Source organism: Cariama cristata, unplaced genomic scaffold, assembly GCF_000690535.1.
Source record: "Cariama cristata isolate BGI_N322 unplaced genomic scaffold, ASM69053v1 scaffold21975, whole genome shotgun sequence".
Classification (NCBI taxonomy): domain Eukaryota; kingdom Metazoa; phylum Chordata; class Aves; order Cariamiformes; family Cariamidae; genus Cariama; species Cariama cristata.
The window spans coordinates 47340-68743 of NW_009618534.1; the positions used below are offsets into that span (position 1 = coordinate 47340).

General features: G+C 38.3%; 1 protein-coding gene across 1 annotated transcript in view; it reads right to left on the bottom strand.

The window, feature by feature from the left end:
• Positions 1 to 21404, bottom strand: part of MYO3A (myosin IIIA) — a 74427-nt gene that overhangs the window by 45395 nt on the left and 7628 nt on the right. Inside the window, 10 exon segments of the mRNA XM_009700898.1 lie at positions 724 to 934; positions 1917 to 2043; positions 4884 to 4998; positions 5099 to 5197; positions 7507 to 7709; positions 8486 to 8502; positions 8505 to 8556; positions 8637 to 8741; positions 9880 to 9996; positions 12319 to 12418. Coding sequence (XP_009699200.1) covers positions 724 to 934; positions 1917 to 2043; positions 4884 to 4998; positions 5099 to 5197; positions 7507 to 7709; positions 8486 to 8502; positions 8505 to 8556; positions 8637 to 8741; positions 9880 to 9996; positions 12319 to 12418 — 1146 coding nt within the window.

Below are 21404 nucleotides of genomic sequence, written 5' to 3' on the forward strand. Positions count from 1 at the left end.
TTTACACAAATTTTAGGATTGTAGCCTTGGCTTTCCTCTGATGTTTAAAAAAAAAAAATCCTGAAAATCCGGATTTGCAAACCAAAACTATTTATTATTGTTATTCCTCTTCAGGTAGTTAGAAGTTTGCCTCTTTTCACTTCTGTTATCAACCACAGAGGGTCCTGACCTATAGGATCTACAATGCAAGCCACATTATTTCTTCTTTGATAAATTTGCAAAATATGATGTATCGTCATTCCTAAATCTTTCTTATCTCTGTGTTTACAATGTCACCTTGAAAGGGCAAGGTGGACATTAACCTCCATAAATGTGTTTGGAAACTACTCTTACACATATATGAAACCATGCTTATAACAACAGTGACAGAAGCAACAGCATCAGTGCAAATAAGAGCAGAATTTGACCTATGTAATCAACAGATGAATGTCAAAAGTTAACCCTGAAAAAGTATAAAGGAAGAAGTAGTTAGTATGTAATTTACAAAAAGTTAAATGAGTAAAGGTCAAACAGGAAAACACCAGATGTCTGTGCTATCCATATCTACTGTATTTTCACTGCATACTATGAATAGGATAAAAGCTGCTTTTTTTAACATGGTGGTGTCATAAACAAAAATGTAGCAGAGAAAGAGTAAGTGAGAACACCAAATACTCAATACTCTAGTGTAGACAATATTATTCCCACAGAAAATCTTCTTTATTCTGGAAAATCTTCTTTTACCTTAAATGTTTGTCAGGTTTGAGTAAAGTGTTGATGCGATTGACTATCCAGCTAAAAAGGCGTCCATACAGTGCTTTGGCCATGGCATCTCTGACATCAGTGGCTTTTTCCACAGTGTTGGGACGAATAATTGTTTCTCCTCGAGTCACTACACAGTGAGAGGTGAGGGCCTCTTGCAGTTCATCTGCCTGAATACACAGCAAGGACGCACCTAGGAAGGACGGTCACAGGCATAGCTCAGAAGGAAAAATACACATTTTTGCAATCATCAAAGCTGCAAGTGCAAAATATTATGAATAAGGGCCAAATCAAAGTCTTGAACTATGACTAATGAAGGTGTTCATGCCATACAACTGTTAGTATCTAATTTAGTCACCTACATTCCTAGGTTCCACTGCAGTCAATGAGTAAGTGATTCAAAGTAGAGGCCTTCAGGTTCTAAATTGCTTTACCAAGGAGGCTATTTCTCCAAACTGTCTAGGGGAAATGCTAGGGATTCTAGGTGACTATGTCAGGAGTATGTAAGTTGTGAGGTGCGTATATCCCTCTCCGTTATAATCCAGCCATATAAGCCACTGCTGTCCTCTTGCTCCAAAACAGGAGTGCTTCTTTCCCAGTTTCACAGTATTTTTCTAACTATGGCAGGAAAATGTGTAAGAAGATAGTGTGAAGACTTCATTATGTCCCCACCTGTAATTACTGAGTGAGAGTAGCAACTTTCTTGAGAATCTTTGCCCCTTTCCCTCCTATGCCTCCTGGCAGCCTATAATGTAAGGTATCCCTTCCAAAGAATTAGTGAGCCATATTTCAACAGGCACATGTGGGGAACAAGTAATGAGTATCTGAGAAAGAAACTGGGAAAAAACTATTCAACATGTTAATGAGGTTCTCCATCAAATGTTCAAATAACCTTGGAAAAATTCCAAAGACTTTCTTTTCAGGCATCTGCAGTATTAGTCATGTTTCCTGAATGCCAGTCAACTGGTTAGTCAAATAAGGTGCTTAACATAGAAAATTTTTTCTTTTTGCATTTGAATTCAGGTGGGCTTGGAATTAATCTATCTTCAGTATTTAATTATTCTTATAAAATTTCCATGTGAATACAGTTTTCATTGATAACTCTCTTGCAATAAAAGAAATTCGCTATCAAAACACTAAAGGAAAACAATCTTAAATCAAGAAAAAACACTCACAATTCTCAAGGGCTACTGGATTGGAAATGTTGCTCTTGTCAATCATATGTTCAGATACTACTGCAGAAAATTCAATGTTACCCACATTTAAAATGGCGGCCAGGACACTGTACACACTTCCAAGTTCCTGAAAAGTATATTAAAAAAGATGCAATACTTAATAGCCAGATAGATTTGTCACTTTGGTTTGTGTGATAGGTACATGTGTGTGTTGTATCCTGTTGTCTGCCACATGCCCACTTTTAGGAATACTGTTCTCAGCAGTTACTCTCTGTACTCACCATAGTCTTTCAAGAGTAAGACACCCAAAGAGGGCAAGACAAACTATAGCCTAATCTCTCTTCCATACTTGTCGACAGGACAGGATTGACATGGAGTAGGGGAAGCACGAAACAGTGGTGAGCATAAACCTCTTACACAGAAAGAATTCAGAAGTTATTTAGATTCACCCTTCACTGTGTCTGCAGGCACAACCATGTCTAAAAATGTAATACCTACATCAACAAAAATATAAAAAAAATTGCATCTATGTTTCTTGGATCACTGAAACAAAGGTACTCCAAATAATAGATCTGCAACAGCTTCCACCGACATGAGGAAAAGTTTCACTGGGAGAAGACTGAGACCTCACATCTCTGATTTGGCAAAGCAGTTTACCCTTCAAAATGTCAGTTAGGAACTGTGTACTCACCAAAGCACTTTAGTATAGACTTTACTTAAACATATTTAAATTTCAAATGATGTAGTAGGTTCCGAAGAGGGATCCTGCCTTGAAAAATGCTAATATTAGTCTGGACAGTGAAGTGATATACACAGTAAATTATTTTAAGTTCATATATATTTCAAATATAATCATATTTGCAGTAATGAAATAATGCTTTTGTTGTAGGTTTGACTTAGATTTGAACTGGGTATTTTCATCTGAACTGTGAAGGTTTATCAGTATACTTGATGATCTCTGAGTATTTTCTACTCAAAGACGCTGAGGTGTTCCTGTAAAGCAGACTAGGTTTTAAGCTAGGAATCTGTGATGCTATATGTTTTGAGGCACGCAGTAATAGTGCATTTTATAAATAGTAGGTTTATAAGTTTTATAGTGGTTTTATAAGAAGCAGTTTTGTACATTTGACTGGTATCTTATAACAATGGACTTTTCATAATTGCACAGCATTTTATCCCTAGTATTCAATAGTTTGCTGGTACCATGTCAGGCATCATTTACTCAGAAAAAATCCTTAATTGATCTAGAATACTTGATCTTGTTTTCAACACTTCAGAAATTAATCTAGCAGTTAATAAATTAATTATTCCAGTGACATAAAAAATTATGCTCAGGATAATTGGCACACAGTTTACCTAGGTTTTAAGCAATCATTTTCATTTTAAGCTTAGGGACATAGATGAAATGCAAACAAATGGATAGCTTAACTTCTGCCATTATGCTGTACAGTATGTATAGCTGTTGACATTTTTGTGCCCTTTTCCAGTGTGTTTGAAATCTGGCTTGATCTGTCTCATACAGCATGATTATTGTTCACCTCAGGCAGTCATTTCCTATTAATTTTGCCATGCAGCCTGAAATAAAACAGTGTGATTTTAAGACACGGAGTACTGACAGTAGTTACTATTAAAGTCTGCCAGTCAGTTAAAAGCTTGCTGAGTTAATCAAGTGAAGATCCATCCTAGAACTGCACAATGCGGCCAGTGACCTAGTTCTAACTGGATCTTCAATATGTAAGGAAGGTCTCTTTTTGAACATCAGGATTATTGTTTCCATCCATCCAAGTGAACAAAAGAACCAAGAACAAAAACAGAGCTGCTGCTTTTCATGGTATAAATTAGGACTTATCAAGGTCTCTGGTGCTGTGACAAGATGATCAGTGCTGAACTGTGCATATCCTTCCATGCTGCTTCTGGAAAGGCCAAAGTACAGGTGTGAAAGGATGTGATAGTACGGGTGTGATATTACTAAGTGAAGTTGTGAATAAGCATGTAGAGAAGAAAGAGACTGTGAACACCACTGCTACTATGATTTAATGCAAAGTGAGTATGGAGGTGAATAAATCTGTTCTGCTAGCTATTTCAATACTTACACTAAGGGAAGCCAGAAATATTTAACTGAAGCGAGTAGTTTTCTGTGAAAAGCTCCTTACAACATGCAGTTTTGTCAAAGAAATTAAAACATACAACCATTCTGGAGCACTAGTGCTATATTTCACAGATACTATACAGATCATACTCCAACTATCATTTGTGATAAAGTCAGCAGAAAACTACAGCTGTGATGCACCACTTGTCCTAAGAAGAGAGAACTAGGGTGCAAGATGGGGTTTCCTTGCCTTGCATCCTACTTCATAAAACTAGAGGCCTGCTTTTATTTTAATTATACCAAAGACAGCCTGAGGAGAGGGGTTTAATGGCCAGCAGAGCAATGATATGAGATCATAAAGAAAGAATGGGTTCAGTTAATGCTTAGGAATGAAATTCACTCCAAATGGACATAAAAACTTCATTCAACTTTACCTCTGGAGTTGTGAAAATGTATTGCGTTCACCAGATCAACTCAATGAATTTTTAGAACTCTCACCATGGACTTCATCTTAAAACAGAGATGAGGCTCATATTCACAGGCCTAAAATTACAGGCTAATAAATACTCACAACATCATTTTCTATGCATTTAATTTGCAAAAGTCTTTTTTTCCCAGTTACTCAGCTCTGCTGTGTTCACTGATTTCAAAGTCTTGTTGACTAATACCATTTTATTAGTTTATCAATGCCTTGAAACCTTAAAAATGTAAATGTGGTAATATAACAGTAAGTTGACCATGCAATATCCTAAAACATAAGCACACTACTGCTAAAGGAAGAAAATAACAAGGGAGATTATTTGAGTGCTTTATATAAGTTTTTCCTGGTTAAGGTAGCCATTAAAGTTCACCAAAAAAAGGGGGTTATCAGCACTCACCTCCAGTGTAAAACCTATGACTTTGAAGCACTGTTCAATTAATTCAAACTGAGACTTATAAAAGCTGTTGTTCATGAAATCTTGCACTATTCTGAAATGATCATTTTGCAGATATCTGAAAGAGTTGATGGATACAGAGTTAGAATGTAAAGGAGGTTGAGAATTCAACACCGTATTTCTTAGTAATCAATTTATGTAAAAATAAACTGCATTACCTGGGAGGTCTATATTCTGGCAGTTTATAATGTGCCAGTTTTTTCTTTTCCGCCAGACCAGCATAAATATAATAAAAAATATGGAAATTTTTCTCTCCTCTGAAACAATAGAAATAACAAACTGGTTTAGTAATGTAACTATGTTACATTTACTGATGACATACATGCAATTATTAAATGTTCTTTTAATAATAGGCAAGGCTCATGCAAATTGACAGAGGACTCTGAAAGAAGCTTTATTACACAAGTTCCTGTGAAGTGAACACCCTTTCTGTGCCATTGTGTTTGTCCTAAAGTTATCAGGGTGGCTGCTCGGTGCTACAAGCAGCTAAATGCTGCTCTGCCTTTGATGCAATTGGTAGATGTGGGGTAAGATCTTGCACATTGCTCACTCACCCGCATTAAATGGGCTGCTTAACCTCTAGTTATTTTAAAAAATCTTCTGACCATGGGAGAGCTATACACTCCTGATTCACTGAATCCAGTATGTTTGCTGTGTCCTTTAAGCCCTGAACCAAGAAAGCACATAAGCAGACATTTAGCAAAGGGCCTTATGACTTGGCATGCTTTGCCTAAAAGTTAGGTACCCAAACCCAGGACAGAGGTTTATTGCACATCCAAGGTTCTTGTGCACCTTATGAGGAAGAGCTGAATGCTTAGGTGGAAATTTGCAACCACCATTGAACCCTGAGATGGCAAGTCAGTCACTGTGAAAGGGCAAAAAGGAATTGTGTACAAACCCCTGCTGTCTGCATGAGTTGAGGCGTGTGTCTCAGGAGCACCATTACATGCTTCTGTGGAAGAGGGTCAGAGCCCAGTGCACCCCTCTCTGCATGGGGGGTGCTCAGATCAGAGTCCAGTGCCAACTTAGTTTGCATATTTTCTGTGGACAGTCAGTAGTAGAAAACAAGATCAATTTAAGGAGTAGGAGCCAATCCCTTATTTTCTCTGTCAGTGGCTTAACCATTAGGTTGCATAGCCATGCTTTGCATCCTCTCTGAAACCTCACTGTATCCTGATGGTTTTTGTGTTCTCTTGGAAAGTTAGTGGAACCTGTAGGTTTAAAATCTCATGGCTTGAAGTGGGTCTGGAACTTGGGTATCCCATTTTTTGGGTAATCAGTCACTGTTCTTTTGCAAAAAGTCATTCCTCCATGTGATTTTGGGAGTCATGTTCTCCCAGAAGAGCTGAACAGACTGCTCTTGCAGTGCAGGTACCTGAATGCCAATTTGCTGCCCTTGCACAGCCATATGGACCAGCCACAGGGAGACCTCAGTGAAGAGGAAAACGTGCTCGACACAAACAGCTTCAGGCACCCTTGGGAGTTCATGCCTCAAAATTTAACCTCCTACAGTGGCCCTGATGCTAAAGACTTCTGTGGCATTTTCTTGTGAATTCAGACTTCTAAATACCTACCTAAACAGCATTTGAGGAACATAAATGCTTTGCCTGGTTCCTATCTCAGCATGTGGCTAAATAGAAGTACAAAATGACAGCCACAGAACAAACCCGTGAAAAGTTATGAAAAAAGTGGTATTTTAAGGAAAAACCTGATTTTATTCTGAAAAAGCAGTTTCTGTGCTTATGTTCAACTGGGGAAAAAAACCACTGTTTTATAAAATTGGCTCTAAGTTTAAACTGTTCATTGAAACATTCTAAATGATACTTAGATGTTCTTCATGTCACAAATCTACAACATGCAACAGGGTCATGCAGAATACAAAAAGAATAAAAATGAGTAAGAGATCAGCAAGGGGAAAAATTTACATGTGACAACATTCCTTGCCTCAAACTCTGTTTTTCCTATTGTTATTATGGCAGAAATAAGAGTTGCCAAAATATTTTTATCTGGATATGCTATATATTAGGATGGAAAATACATGTCAATAATTTAAATTAATTAGAAAGACCATTTAATTTTTTTGGCATTTTATATTATGAGATGGATCTGTCTGCATTTGGTCCATAACTGTTATAACCAAATCCTACTAGATGCTCCAAAATGGAAAATAAGCACTTTGCAAACAAACAAACAAAAAGCTACAATACTAGAGGAAAAGCAGAGGAATTAAATTCAAGTGATATACTTAACACTACTTCAAACTTCCACAAAGAAATTTATAACTGAACTATTAGAAAGTTTTTAATTGTTTACACTTTCTGATACACTTTATATATTATATATGCCTTTTTATGAGATTTGTTTAAATAACCTAGGAGGCAATGAAAAAAAAACATCAGGAGTAGTTTTCAGCTAGCTTAGAGATTTATAAGCTATTCATATATCATTTCTAAGAAAAAAATCCCAGTACCTTATTCATCTGCATGTTTTGATCCAAGATAATTTCCTGCATTGTAGGTCTACTCTGTAACTCCCAAATTAGGTCAAATACAACTTTTATACTTACACTGCCTGGTGGACAACTCTGGATTTTTCAAGGAGATACTCTGAAATCTGAGCTCCTACTACAGTGCCACCACAAGTGAATTTCATTTCCAAATATTTTCCAAATCTGCTTGAGTTATCATTGATGATAGTGCCTGCATTCCCAAATGCTTCGACAAGGTTATTCACCTGGAGGATCTTCTCTTGTAGAGTCCTGTTATTAGCCTGGATATGAAAAAGATATTGCTTAAAATTATCAGTAATCACTCAAATACATTCATTCTTAAGTGTTTCTTTCCTCTTCTAGTTGGTATTGTGAAGTGTGACATCATCAGGGCGGTCATTCCTATGTGAACCATATGGAAAGGCAGGCATGTATATATCATGAAACCTGTCAGAATATAGCAATCTGCAGAACTAATGGCTGGCTGGAAGAGATAACACACATAAAGATAATGACAACACCAGAACTAATCAATTTTTGTGGTCTAGCACTCTGAGATGGCCAGCCTGCTTATAGGATCCCTGCTAGCATCTGGTTACTGCTGCACTGCAGCATAGCAATAGATCAGTTTGCTTGCCTCTCAACTGGGACATGCAGAAATGGCATTTTATTTAGACAATTATGGTGGTCGCTTCCCAGAATGACCTTGTCCCACTGACAGCAATCTGGCTGTGGAAGGAGGTGGGTGAAAAGCTAGAAGAGGATTTTATTTAGTACAGTTTGCATGATTTGAAGACCTCAGTTAAACAAGTGACAAAGCCACAGCCCTCACTGCAGTGGGTACTTCCTTGTGGAATCCCCAACGTATTTTCAAGTCATTGTAGTTCAGGAGGGAGGAAGGGGTAGATAGATCATCATCATATTCCAGTCTGACCTCACAGAAGTTCTTTGGAAGATGTATTACAGTCTTGCCCCCCTACCAATGCTCTCTCTGTAGGTTCAGTCAATTAGGCCTAAGGTAGCAAAGAGTTACAGAGGCATTCGCTTTGAAACATACCTTGCCCAGGACAGTGAAAGATGGGCACTTTGCGTCTTGCCAGCTCCACTTTCTCCAGAAATAACAATACACTGCAGAGAACAAAAGCATGACTCAGCTTATTACATATCTCAGCCTAGCAAAGGGTATAATTAAGACACCTCATCTTTACCTGATCGGAGTTGTATGTCACCATGGACTGATAACCTATGTCAGCAACAGCAAAAATATGAGGAGGGTTGGCAGTCCGTTTGGCTCCAATATACAGTTTGGAATGCTAAGTGTAAGAAAAATAAAAACATTATCAGTGTCCATAAACATTTTTTTTTAAAATCAGAGTTTAGTTTTATTTTCAGATTAGCATACAGCATTCTGAGGTTAGCAGCAGTGATATTTTCTGAGTGAGCTATTACCGTACTTACTACACCATGATTCTGTAGGTACTTATTACTATAAAAACTGCTAAAAAAAGATGAAGCACAATTTTGTATGATGTCAGCCCTGATTTTGCTATGAAACTCAAATTATTAGAAGAAAATTTAATGTTGCCAGACATCAAGGACAAACTTGCAATTTCATTTTATTTGTAATTCACAACCTCTTAGTATTTCCGCATGATGTTGATGTCAAAACTTAAGATCTTTTCTGTGCCTGTAGTATCTGGTAATGAATAATGCCAAATTATTGTATGACTAGACTTTCATATCTGTCCCCTTTTGTGTAATGGGGAGGCAAATTCACAAGAGTTAAAATTTTACAGGGTTGCTTTGTGAATGGTCTGATCAATTAAATAGCTATGGCTTCCCCAGCCCTCTTGGGAGGAAATGCCCCCAGCTCCTACCTCCAGCCATTCACAGAAGTTCTCCGTGGGAAGTGGAGGAGAAGGAATGCTACCTCCCACAAAGAGGGGTAAGATTCACCTGAATAAATGCATTTATCCATACACATACTACTTCTGAACTAGTTGCTATGGATAACTAGCACCTTTACGCTCCATGAGGTTCTAGTCAACAAATCTCATGATGTTTAGCACAATTTATCTCATCCTAGAATGAATACTGAAAGTCACTAGAAGAACAATAACCTCAAAAATCCTATTTCTATCCATTGATTAAAACCGATGACTTGCTCAGATATAGCTGTTTGCACTTTAGATGTGATATAGACATGATCTACGCTATAGACATAAATATATCAGAAATTAAATTTTTTGGAGTTTCTTATTTTGTGCTGAAATTCAGCATATGATAAGGATGTGTGTCAACATGCACTTGAAGGGACAACTATATTGGTAATTCTATTTTTCAGAGTGAACTGAAGTAAATCTCAAGAATGGTCTTTATACTTAACACAAATATTCATATTTTAATGGAAATCAGTGCTAGTTTAAAAGAACCAAACATAGATTTTCACACCTGTGAAGAATAAATATCTATATTCCGAAATGGATTGACAGCAATGAGAATGTCCCCAACATATGTGTAGATCTGATCCTTGGCGTAACCCTTCTGCAACTGCTCTGTTACTGTATTCTGATGAAGAAAGAATAGGAACATTGAATCACATGGGGAAAAAAAGAATATTAGAAAAATATATAAAATATTTATATAGTGACAATGAGTGAGGATAGAAAGGGAAGGTATTAATAGTCAGGAATACAACTGATCATGATCAAAAGTGAGTAACACTTTCAAACACATTGGCATTCCTAATTTCTTGTGTCCAAACTCACTTTGAGCAATATATACTTACAGATCCTCAAGTGGCTGTAGAAAAATGAGTTAATAAGTACTGCTTCAATTCAATTAATCAAAAGTTTCCATAAGACAGTCCTGTCTTCATTTCTAACACTACAGCTTCATGTATCTCATCAAGCAAGAGCCATATTCTTGAATTCATAGCTGTCAATACAGCTGCTCTAACATTACCCTCAGCTATTATAAGACACACATGTTCAACTGTTTGGATCCTATTAATGTAAACAATCAGGCATCTTTCTGTATTAACAATCAGTCTCTGCTGTGATTGTTCTTTGCTGCTGTAGAGCCAGTTCTCCCTGAGTCAAGAAAAAAGAAGGGCCCATTAGTGGCATACCCAATTTCTTGACATAATTTCCCTCAGCTTCTTCCGCGTATAGAATTGGGTATGTAAAGTGCCTGGTTAGATTTCCAATCAAAACGGGACATAGAGCTGGATGAAGAAATTCAAGCCAGCCTTGAGACTATTCTGAGGTACATGTGAAAATATTTAGGCCCTATTCCCACTGGAACAGAATGACCAGCAGCAGAGGACTACAGAAGGAATTGCTTTCCCTCCACATCTATCTGTTCCCAGTGTTGTGTGCTGTGTTGTTGTTAATGCACTTAAAACCTGAATTCTCAACAGCTGAAGAGGTTACATTTCCTTCACAGGAAAACATAAGGAGAAAACCTTGGTTTTCCACTGCCTTGATAAACTCCTCTCTTTTTGGTTTTGAATGCTTCCTTGCTTTTGCCCACAACCAGATTCACATTAACAGGATTTTTTAGGGGAACTTCTGCCTTTTTTGAAATTATTTCTTGTACCAATAGAAGGTCTCCTGTTTTGCTCTTCTGACGGGGCTGTCTAAACTGGAAGAAAACTTTGAATGGAAGAAAGGAGACAGTTCTGAGAAGCTGCCATTCATATGTGAAACAGGTTTTAAACTGGATTTGATTTAGTAAAATATCACCTAGTCAAATGATGCCTTTAGGTGGAGGTTTCCTGAGGACTTTCCCGAGAATGCTCCACCTCTGAGGAGACAGGATATACTTCTGGCTCATCTGGTTTTTTGTCTGTATTCTCTTTAGCCCAGATGGTTTATATGCTTCATGGCAAAAGATAAAAAACAGTCTTGCTAGCATATGGCTATTCCCAATATTAAAAAAATGCTTAAAGCTGAGTTTTGTGCAGTAGATGAAGTTTGGATTAGCTGAATTAGTATTAACTAAACATTAAGCTACTAGAACTAAGCTCTTGGATGATGGAAGGTGTTCTGTGGGCTGTTAGCATTATGTCGTTTGCCAGCTCAAGAATCACATTTAGTATTCTGGACTGACAAAGATACAATTTACCAGTGAAGTTTTACAGATAAGAGAATGTGAATTATAGTCTATGCACAGTCCGGTAAAGGAAGAATGACAGTTTGTTTACAACCGCTGATGGCCTCTAAGACCTGCAGATAATGTGCTGTGGCCCAATTCTTCTTTCTGGTTTTGAAGCTTAAAGCATAAACACAACAGACTTCCCCCTTCCCTTATGCATGTTCCCCTGCTCCTAGGGGACTTGTTTTCGAACTTTGACAAACCAGTGAGATTTGTATCAGTAATTTTGTCAAAAGTTCGCCAGAAGGCATTGACAGTTCAGACCCTCAGCTGCTATAAATTGAGCTCACTGCATCTCCACACCAAAGTCGGTCAGTGAGAACCCAGCCTAGTATGGTACGGTAAGCTAGTTTAAGTCAACTCTAGATGACCAAGCAACAGGGGAGAAGATGCTTGTTCTTGGACCTGGACCAATTTCAGGTTAAGACATCATTGCAAACTAGATATTTAGTTGTAATAAAATCCAGCAATATAAATCCTGTTAAGCAAATGGTGCTACAATACTGCTCAGCCTAAGGCTGTAACTGCAGAGAGCATTTTAGCTTTGAGTTGGAATCATTCCTGACACAGTAAATCTCATCTAAAATATTTGGCATAAACTGGTAAAATGCCATTGTACACTTACACAATTGAAGTGTGACAATATAATTGAACTTGAAAATCAACAGCACACCGTTGTATTTTAATACGTGATCACCCCTCTTCAGGAAACATGAAAAAGGAGGTTCTTACCTCATCCAGTACCTCCAAGGTTGCTAAATCATCTACCTCTTCCTGGTTTGAAACCAGTGACTTACTGTAGTTCCCTTTCTTTGTATGAATACGTTCAAATCTAGAAAAGACAGACATGCAATTTCCTGATGTAAGGAAACACAGAGCAGATCCTGCATCTGTAACCATCTTGAAGGCAATTCAGCCAAAACATTCCAGCTTTCCATCATTCTGAATGCAAACACACGAATGTTTGAATAACAGAACAGGATATAACTTCTTAGTGCAGCACATCTATTCTTGACAATTCAAAATGTATGGTTTGATCCCACAACTGATACCATGAAGAATTTTTTCACCGTACAGATCCCTGCTTGATCACACCCCTACATCAGCTGCAAGACCAGAGCTATGCAGTACAGGGTAAAAAAAGAACATATTTATAAAGCATGTAACAGTCAAACTCTGGTGCCAACCTGCAAAAAGTAAAACGACCCAGATAAAAATTATGGATATGACAAAACCAGGGGTGTATGATGAAATAGTATGGCAATGATGATGCAGACAAAAGCACTCAGGATGGAAACATTTCTAGCTTAGTAATGAAAACGCTCTAAAGCCTGGCTGAGATGATCACACTGTACAGCAAAGTGCTACAGAACCACTGGGTTATGTGAAATGCATCCTGACCAAGAAGAATTTTCTTGGAGTCTACAGGAAACAAATCATACAAAATAAGGAAAGAAAATTTCAAGTCTTTTTCTTATCAGGGTTAAACTTCAATTAAGTTTGTCTTAAAGGGAAATTTCTTTTCTTTTTTAATCTAATCAAAGAAACTCTATGCAGTCTTGTAGAAATTAGCAGGAAAATTCCCAGAGACTTGGATCATTCTCTATCTAAGAGTAAAGGCATTGCTAAACAAAGCAAAAGCAGCAGAAAATGCAAGGTTTACAATTCGCATTAGTTATACTTGCTTTATGAGATAGGGGAAAATCAGGGAAACTGGATAAGTAACAGCAGAGTTCACAAACTAAATCAAGCTCAGATGTGCCATACGGCACAAGCACAGAAAGATTATCAAGGCAATCCAATCTCCTGATATGACCTCACTCCCCTTGATACTATAGGTAGGAAGGCCCCTCTCAAACACATGGAACATATACCTTGATAAACTGAAGCAGCAGGGAAACTCTGTTGTGTGAAACACACTCACTCTTTACCTTGATTCCAGACAAGACTAGGGAAATCCTTTATTTAATTCTGACATTTGGATATATGGCATGAGTAAAAGCAGACAGGTGTTTTCTACCCAGGCAAGAACTTCAAAATACAGTGAACAGAGGACAGGAGAAAAAGGGCAGTTGCACCAAAATGGAAAGTTAGAATGAATGAACATCACACTGATGGGGCAAGCGAAGAGACCTCTGAACTCCTACAGTAAGATTTACTGCAGAGTTTAATGGGCTGTACCTGTTCCACAAACATCACCTACTTCATGGGTGATACTTCAGGTCATGCAGGCTGTGCACTGATGTGGGATGCAGGTGCAGAAAGTCAAGCAGGCACCCACTTGGCATCAGTTACTGATTGCCAGGACTGAAAAGGAGCTGGAAGAAATGGGCAAATGATGCCCTCCCAAACTGTAAGTGCAATCAAGATCTGAATGATGGAAGTGCAGGCATGAGTGCACTTCATCTAGCACTTCTTTCAATTTCTCTTGTCTCTAACTATCATTCCCTGAGGGTGACAGAATGGCCTGTCCTCACCCAGGTGCCAGTAATGGCACAGTTTCTTCCTCCCTTAGGTAGGTGCCAGCTACCACTGGAGTCTTTCCATTGTCCATAGTGCAAAGGCAGCAGTTTCACACCCATAGCTGACTAATTCTGCAACCTTAATATCAAGACACAAATATGTAAGATTTCATTGCAAGAGCTAGCATAGTTTCATGGTCTCTGTGCCAATATCGCAGCACAATACCCAGTGTGGAGGCTAAGTGATTAGGAAGCCAAATGAACACTACGGATCAACAGGATCTACTTTGCCCTGATGGAAGAGGGACCAAATCTTGCCAGTTTTACACCCAGCTATTTTGCAGACTACTTTCAAGCTGTTGTCAGGACCCTGGAGCTGCATGCAAAAGCAACCTGCTTCCAAATGTTCTCTTTCTTTCAGTATTTACTACAGGCCAAGGAGACTGTTGTAGATATAGTTGTAATGATGATGGTGAGGCTGAATTACATGGAGGTGAAAAGCAATGGGAATACTACACAGCACAGTACCAGAGCCTTATTGCTGCCATGTAGCAGACAACACGCAACGCATGAGCCTGTTCCAACATGCGCAGTGCAAATAGACAAAAAGAGATGCAGGAGGAGGTCGTGTCTGTGTGGGAGAAGAAAGGCAGCTTTTGCTGCAATAAATCCTTAACTGGGCTGTAATTTGGTATGTATTGAAATATGTTGAAGCAGAAAACACACAGGAACACAAGCAGGCAGCATGAAAAGGGGTGGGTCTGGTGTAAAGAAATTGCACCTCTCCTAGGTCCAACCTCTTCCCTTTCCTTTGGAACCCGTTTGTACTGCAAGAGCTATCCTGGTACTACTGTTCTTGCAATAACACTGTGAGCAATTTTTGGTTGTGTGTACCCCCAGGTTGTATTAAAAAAGATGTGGTAATACTAAAATTTAAATTAATTCTTCAGCCTTGCATGGTCTGCTGCTGCTTGGTTTGCATTTACCAGCTAAAGGCTATTACTGAATTCAAAGCCAGAGGTGCAGGCAAAATCCTGCCCCCTCAACAGAAATCTGTCCCCTCTATAACCCACACTCCTATTTATACCTCTTTTTAACAGTTTCAGTTGAAATTTTAAATTTGGACAGTTGAAACAATTTCTCCTTTGTTTCTGCATGAAGGTCATTTTGAGTCCAGAGGATGCATTTAACACGAGTATGACTTTGAGAAAGACATATCAATATGTACAAGAGGGAAAGATGCAGGAACTTGCAGGACTATGTCAAGCTCTGCTGTTCTATTTTTTCCATTGCCGAAGGAAGACTCAAAACAAGACATCTGTCAAGATGCTTTCCATTTCTGGTGGAATTGTTACACATTGAATAAATTCTTTTTTAAATGTTACTGCGTATCAGTGAGAGAGTGATATTTCCCAAGATTTGTTTCAATTACCATTTTTCATTTAGTGTAGGAAGCTAACAACTGCCTTGAGGGAAGGGAGGGGAATGCTCCAGTCACAGAGACTTTTAATTTTTCTATTTTTTTTTTCTTTTTAAGGAAACGATCTCTATTTATTAATTACATAAAATTATTTCTCCTGTAATCCTCTTCACTTGACATTATAAGAACACTAGTGCTTGTTAAACCAGATTATATTCTCCATTCTCCAGAATATAGCAGAGTGGCAGATTTGCAGAACACAATATTTTTCTGCTTTACTGTCAAAGGGCACAGACCCCTCAAGGGCAGTTATACTGCTTCACTTGCTAAAACTTCATCCACTTAAAAAAAAACACACATCAGTGCTGTTGACATCAATACTGAAATTTCATTATCATCATGCACAAAGACATTGTGAACTGAAATAACCGTGTTTCTCTGTTCTGTTCAGAAATTATTTGTTGGAGGCATTAGCTCTTACAGCCATGCTCGACAAGCAATTCAAGCAGCTAAAGGCTAGAAACATCAACCCAGTATGGACAAGAAAATGAGTCAAGGCAGCATTGTTTCTGTGTATCCTCCTTCACACCCCCTCAGTTATCTTTCAAGACTCTGTTAAATCAAAATGAGGCAACTGCAGCTTTTTCTTCTTTAAATTGTCAGAATGTATTTAAAAGATTTCTGATAGTTCCAAAAATACCATGAAAAGGGAAGTGTGACTCATGATGCCCTGTTGAACTCTCTGCCTAAACTGGTTGGAGAATCATCTACAGTCTAAAAAGTGACAGGAAAAGGTCTGGCCTCAGTCTGGGTGTAAAGAAGAAACTAAAAATAATCAAGTTTTTTGTAAGGTGAAGGTGGGAACAGCTGTGCACCTCCCAGCAGTTACAAATAGCATTAAAAGTGACAAACAGAAAAGAAGCAACACAGAGAAATCTGTACAGGATCCATCATTGCTGGTGATTCTATTTCTCTGGAGGCTGCACAGAGCAATATTAATTCACACTTAAAATTTTGTCTTCAACAGATGTATCTGGTGAAATATACTTACATAAAACTATAGTCTTATATCTATGCAAAATCTGTACCTGAATTTAGAAAAGTGTATTGATAAGACTCCAGCTGCATCTGCACAATGCTTTGCAGGCAAACCTGTGCTCCCTCTATGTTTAAATGATTGCACAGCACTGGCTCAGTCTCAGGGAGCTGTGCTCAAACTTATGCAATGTTGCTGTGAGCACAGGGCTGCCCAGCAGAGCTACGGGGCTTTTCATTCAGAGGTGGTCCGTGTCCAGCCAGTTGGGTCACGTCCTGCTCTGCACCATCTGTTTGCCAAAGTCTGTGCTGGTTACTATGCCCTCCAAAAAGCAGATTATTGGTCCTTCATAACAGCCTCAAGAAATGACTGTATCCCTGACAAATCTCAGGGAAAAATATGTGTTCTTAACTGAGCAAATAAGAGTTCTCTAAAAGGACTCTTTCGGATTAGTTCTTTATTGCCTTCATGAGTCAGGCCCATGCTCTATGGTCAGAACCATACTGAGAAGATGAAGGAGAAACTCCAAAAGCAAGTGATGCCTGCTGAGGTATCCCACCTTCAGGAGAAATGAATTGCTGAGCAAGTGGACTGACACAACAGTAAAGTAGCAGATGCAGAGCATTACTCCCAGGGAATCCTGAATGCAGGAGGAACTTCTTTCTCCTGGTTTGCTTCAGGAGGTAAACTATTCCTCATTCAGGCATTGCTGCTGTCCATTGCACTGTATGGAAGGATGTCTCATTCTGCTGTAGAGATGTGTATTAGCTAGAAACATATGGGACTGGAGATCTTCTTAGTCTAAGGCCTGTGTTACCAGAAACTCTTTATTGCTTCTACAGCCTGAGAGCAGTTCGCAGCATAGCCATGCTACATAGCAGCATCCTCAGTGCAGGAATACACACCCTCTGTTGGTACAACAAAGCCCACACTGACTTACAGGAGAGGAAGAAGTGGCTTGAAGTGCTTGAAGGATTAGTCTGGACCTCCAAAGCCTCAGGTTCATGGTCCGACTCTGATATAGATTTCATGTGGAGACCTTGACCAAATCAGCACTGGACTCTCTGTGAGCTACCTTACTCTGCTCCCCATACTGACTTTGTTAAGGCAGTGGGGTGATCTCCTACCATCCACTACAGCCTGCCATGCAGAGTTGAGCTTTAAGGATTGCTATCCACTGCTTTCCACTGTCAGGATGAGTCAGACAGAGAGAGAGAGAAAGAACCCAGAAAGTAAGTGACACAAGTCTGCACAATCAGGGAAAGTCATGGAAGGAAACTATATGGTACTCCCTGCTTGTAATAGGGGTGAATAAATTGACAGCCACCTTTGTGCATGTTGTACATGAACTTCTATGAACTTACCTTCCTGAACTTTTGAAATAGTTAAACAGAGCAACTGTTTAGCACCTTGTCACTGGATATCAGTACTATCCCTATGTGGCCAATACAGAAGGACAAAATCTTAGGAGAGTAATTCAGCTCACCCAAAAGCACTTTCTCTGAATCACTCTGCAGTAGAATGGGTCTCTTTCCCATATTTATTTAGAGAGTGTATAAAGATGAGGCTCTTAACCTGGGGACCAGAGTCAGTTGCTGAAACCTAGGTGCAGTGAGTATCTCTTGCATACGCAGCTCATTCTGGAATGAGTCATAATTCCCAGGAAATACACATTGTACTAATGATTGCATATTTCTGCAAAGATTATTGTAAAAGCAGTCAAGATTAAGACAGCCAAATAATTCAAGATAAAAGTCTTACAAGCCTGACTGTCAGGTGTAGATGCGACAGTTCTGAAGGCCGTTTCAAAGACAGCTATTTCTGTTGCAAAGTAAAACTCTTTACAATGCAGGTTTTTTTTTTTCTCATTTAGCCTAGCAAGAAGTGTATTTTTAGAACAGTTTTGGGGTATATGCTGCAGCACTTATTTTTAATAATTATTTTCATCACTAATTATAAATTTTAACAGCTATAATGTGACGTACAAGAATGTAAGTATGTGATTGAAGGATTCACTAAAAATTAGGGGAAACTTAAGCAGTGTCCAAAGGTGAATGATGAGGCTCAAACAAGGTTATTGTTTCTTCATGACAGAATTTGTCTTATTTTCATTAAAGATTCTGCAATAAATTCCATTATAATTCTTTTTGTGTCACTGTCAACACAGAAAAGAATTGCAATACAGGATTTAAAGAGCTAGGTGGTCCTGAGGACTGAAGTAGCAGATATGGGATGAAGTTTATTTGTATAAAACCTCAAGATCATACTACTAGGATGTAACAGAATTTTTTCTATTAGTAGAAAGTTCATCAATTTGAAAAAGCTGAGGGAAAAGAAGTATCAAGACAATTTTGAATCATGAACCCCTCTGAAAAGAGCAAATACCAACTTATGAAGTTGCACAATAAAATAGGCTTTTCTTGCCACAGCTATGACAAAGTCAACTCTTGCAAAAGCCCAAGGCCCTTTTGTCCTGAAAGTGACTCTCCTCACCAGGAATTTACAGTTCAGCGAGAACCCAAATGCTAAACAAGAAAACAAAAATTAATTGCACTTAGTATGCAACTTTGCCTGCTTCACCTCCTCCCTAACATGAATTTATCTCCTATAGCTTACTTCATCATTTCAAACAGCAGATTTTAGAGACATTTCAGTCAAGATGTTAGGGGAAAATGTTAATGCATCAAGGGATATTTTCTCATGCTCTTCCCATTGTAATTTCAGCCTAAGATCTGAGCTAGGAAAGGTTAAGTTGCAAACAGGTATTTTTAGCATAAAAAGTAATGACTTTAGAGAAAAATGTATTGCATTTGCTCAAAGTAAAAAAGTGGAATTTGTAACGAAGCTCATTGCTAGTATTCATGCTTTTTTGAGTCTCCAGTAGCACAAGATACGCTAGTGCTATAAGACTGTTCAGAGGCTACTGAAAAAACAGTACAATCTTCCATCACCTTCATTAAGTCTGGAGCAGGTCTATGGCATATTGCCATTTAAAGTTTTATGAGCATAAGTTGAGATTTCTCTGGTTACACAGGAAGTTGGTGGGCTGTGTTCCTCTTGCTAGGTGTTTAGAAAGGATGCAGTACAATGCAGAACCTAAAACCAGGTTCCTCTTCACTAGAATAACAATAATGGGAAGGTTCAGAGGGCCCAGTGCAATGCCCTAATGAGTCAGTGACTTGTCAATGCTAGAAAATGCCTCAGGAACAATGGGGCTAATCGGAGTAAGCGTAGCATGGCTCCACTTTGTGCCTAGAGATCACACACCCTTCCTGAGTGGACATAGTGCACAAAGATTGGATCTGAGGATCTGGTCTTCTGCAAAAACCTCCGCGAATGTGACATAACCTAATATGATCTCTTCTTTTTGAACTATGTCAACTGCACATTCAGCAAGCAAGAAGATAAGATCACAAGCACATCAACAGACTACCACTGCAGAAGGCAGTCAGAAGCAAATTACATCTCCGCACGCTGGGCAAAGGGGGTGATTTGATTTTGAGTGAAAACAGGAATAGTGCACACAGGAAGATGCAGTGGCTGGACCTCAGCTATTAACTTCTAGGCATTTTTCTTTTTTCTTTTGAAACACAAAACTTTCATTAATAAAGTCAAATTTGAAGAGGAGAAGAAACACATTCTGAGAAAATAACTGGATTAAGTCAACATTACCAAATTTCTTGAGTTTATATGCCATGCCCATTTATACAACATGACACAGGTAGGAGGATTTCTTCCCTTGGTGGAATGAAGAGTTCTTTAATGACTTAAACTACCTGCCTTCCAGTGCCAAGAAGCAGGAAATCTATGCCTTCAAATTATGGACTGAGATAGCATGAGACGGAGATCAGGAGGGAGGTTTACAAGAAAAGGTGTCAGCAACTGGTGAAAGTTCAGGAATTCCATGGTAGGGACCTAACATGCCAGTGTAAAAACAGTCCCAGAACAGGATAATCAAGAAAAAAAGCCAGGAGATTTTAAGATGAGACTCTTGCAGGTGACTTGTCACTACACAGCCTATGTCTTGACTCTGAATCAGATTTACATGGTACTTCTGTACAGACACTGCTTTTGACACCATTTGCTCTGTGCAGATTGAAGGTCAGAAGATACAGATGATTAGTATTTAAAGACTTTTTAAAAAGTATGACTACTGAATTCAAAGATCTTTGTATAATCTTTTTATCATTCATCAGCAGAAAAAAACAAATGCTATTCTTTAGTAACATCCTTTACAGGCCTGGAATTCTAATATCTTCTAAAATGAAATTATGTACATACTTTACTACAGTTTCAGCTACTGGAAAATAATGTCTACTTTTCTTTCTTGTATAGAGATAGCAATAGATATTAAGATGGGTATTCCTACTGTTTCTAGAAGGCTAATCTTTTTATGCATGCACTGCTATGAAAGACAATCTTCCAGCAAATGTAGTCAATAAATGTGTTAAAGCTCAAGTGATTATAGGTACAGTGACTGTAAAATGTGATTTTTACTTGCAGTCTTTCATACTACATTCACTGATCTCAGGTATGAAAAGATTTGGTTAAATCAATGCAAACGAGATTTAAACTAGTATCAGCCTACTTGTTAGTATTTTAAACTGCTAAACTGAAACATGGACCAAGATATTAGTTTGACCATACCACTTAAATTACATCCTTAGTTAAATAAGTAAATTTTTTTTGCACAGTTTCAGATAATAAATTATTATTATTTTCAGAGGGAAAATTCTGTCTTCCTTTGCAAAACTTTATGTAGAAATTACACTTGATCAACTGTAAAAGCATAGGTAACTTCATCACATAGTAATACCTTCCCTTAAACTCTGGTTCATATGAAGAGTGATCAATTAATAAAACACAGTCTAAACAGGAAGGAGAAAGTACCAATAGATTG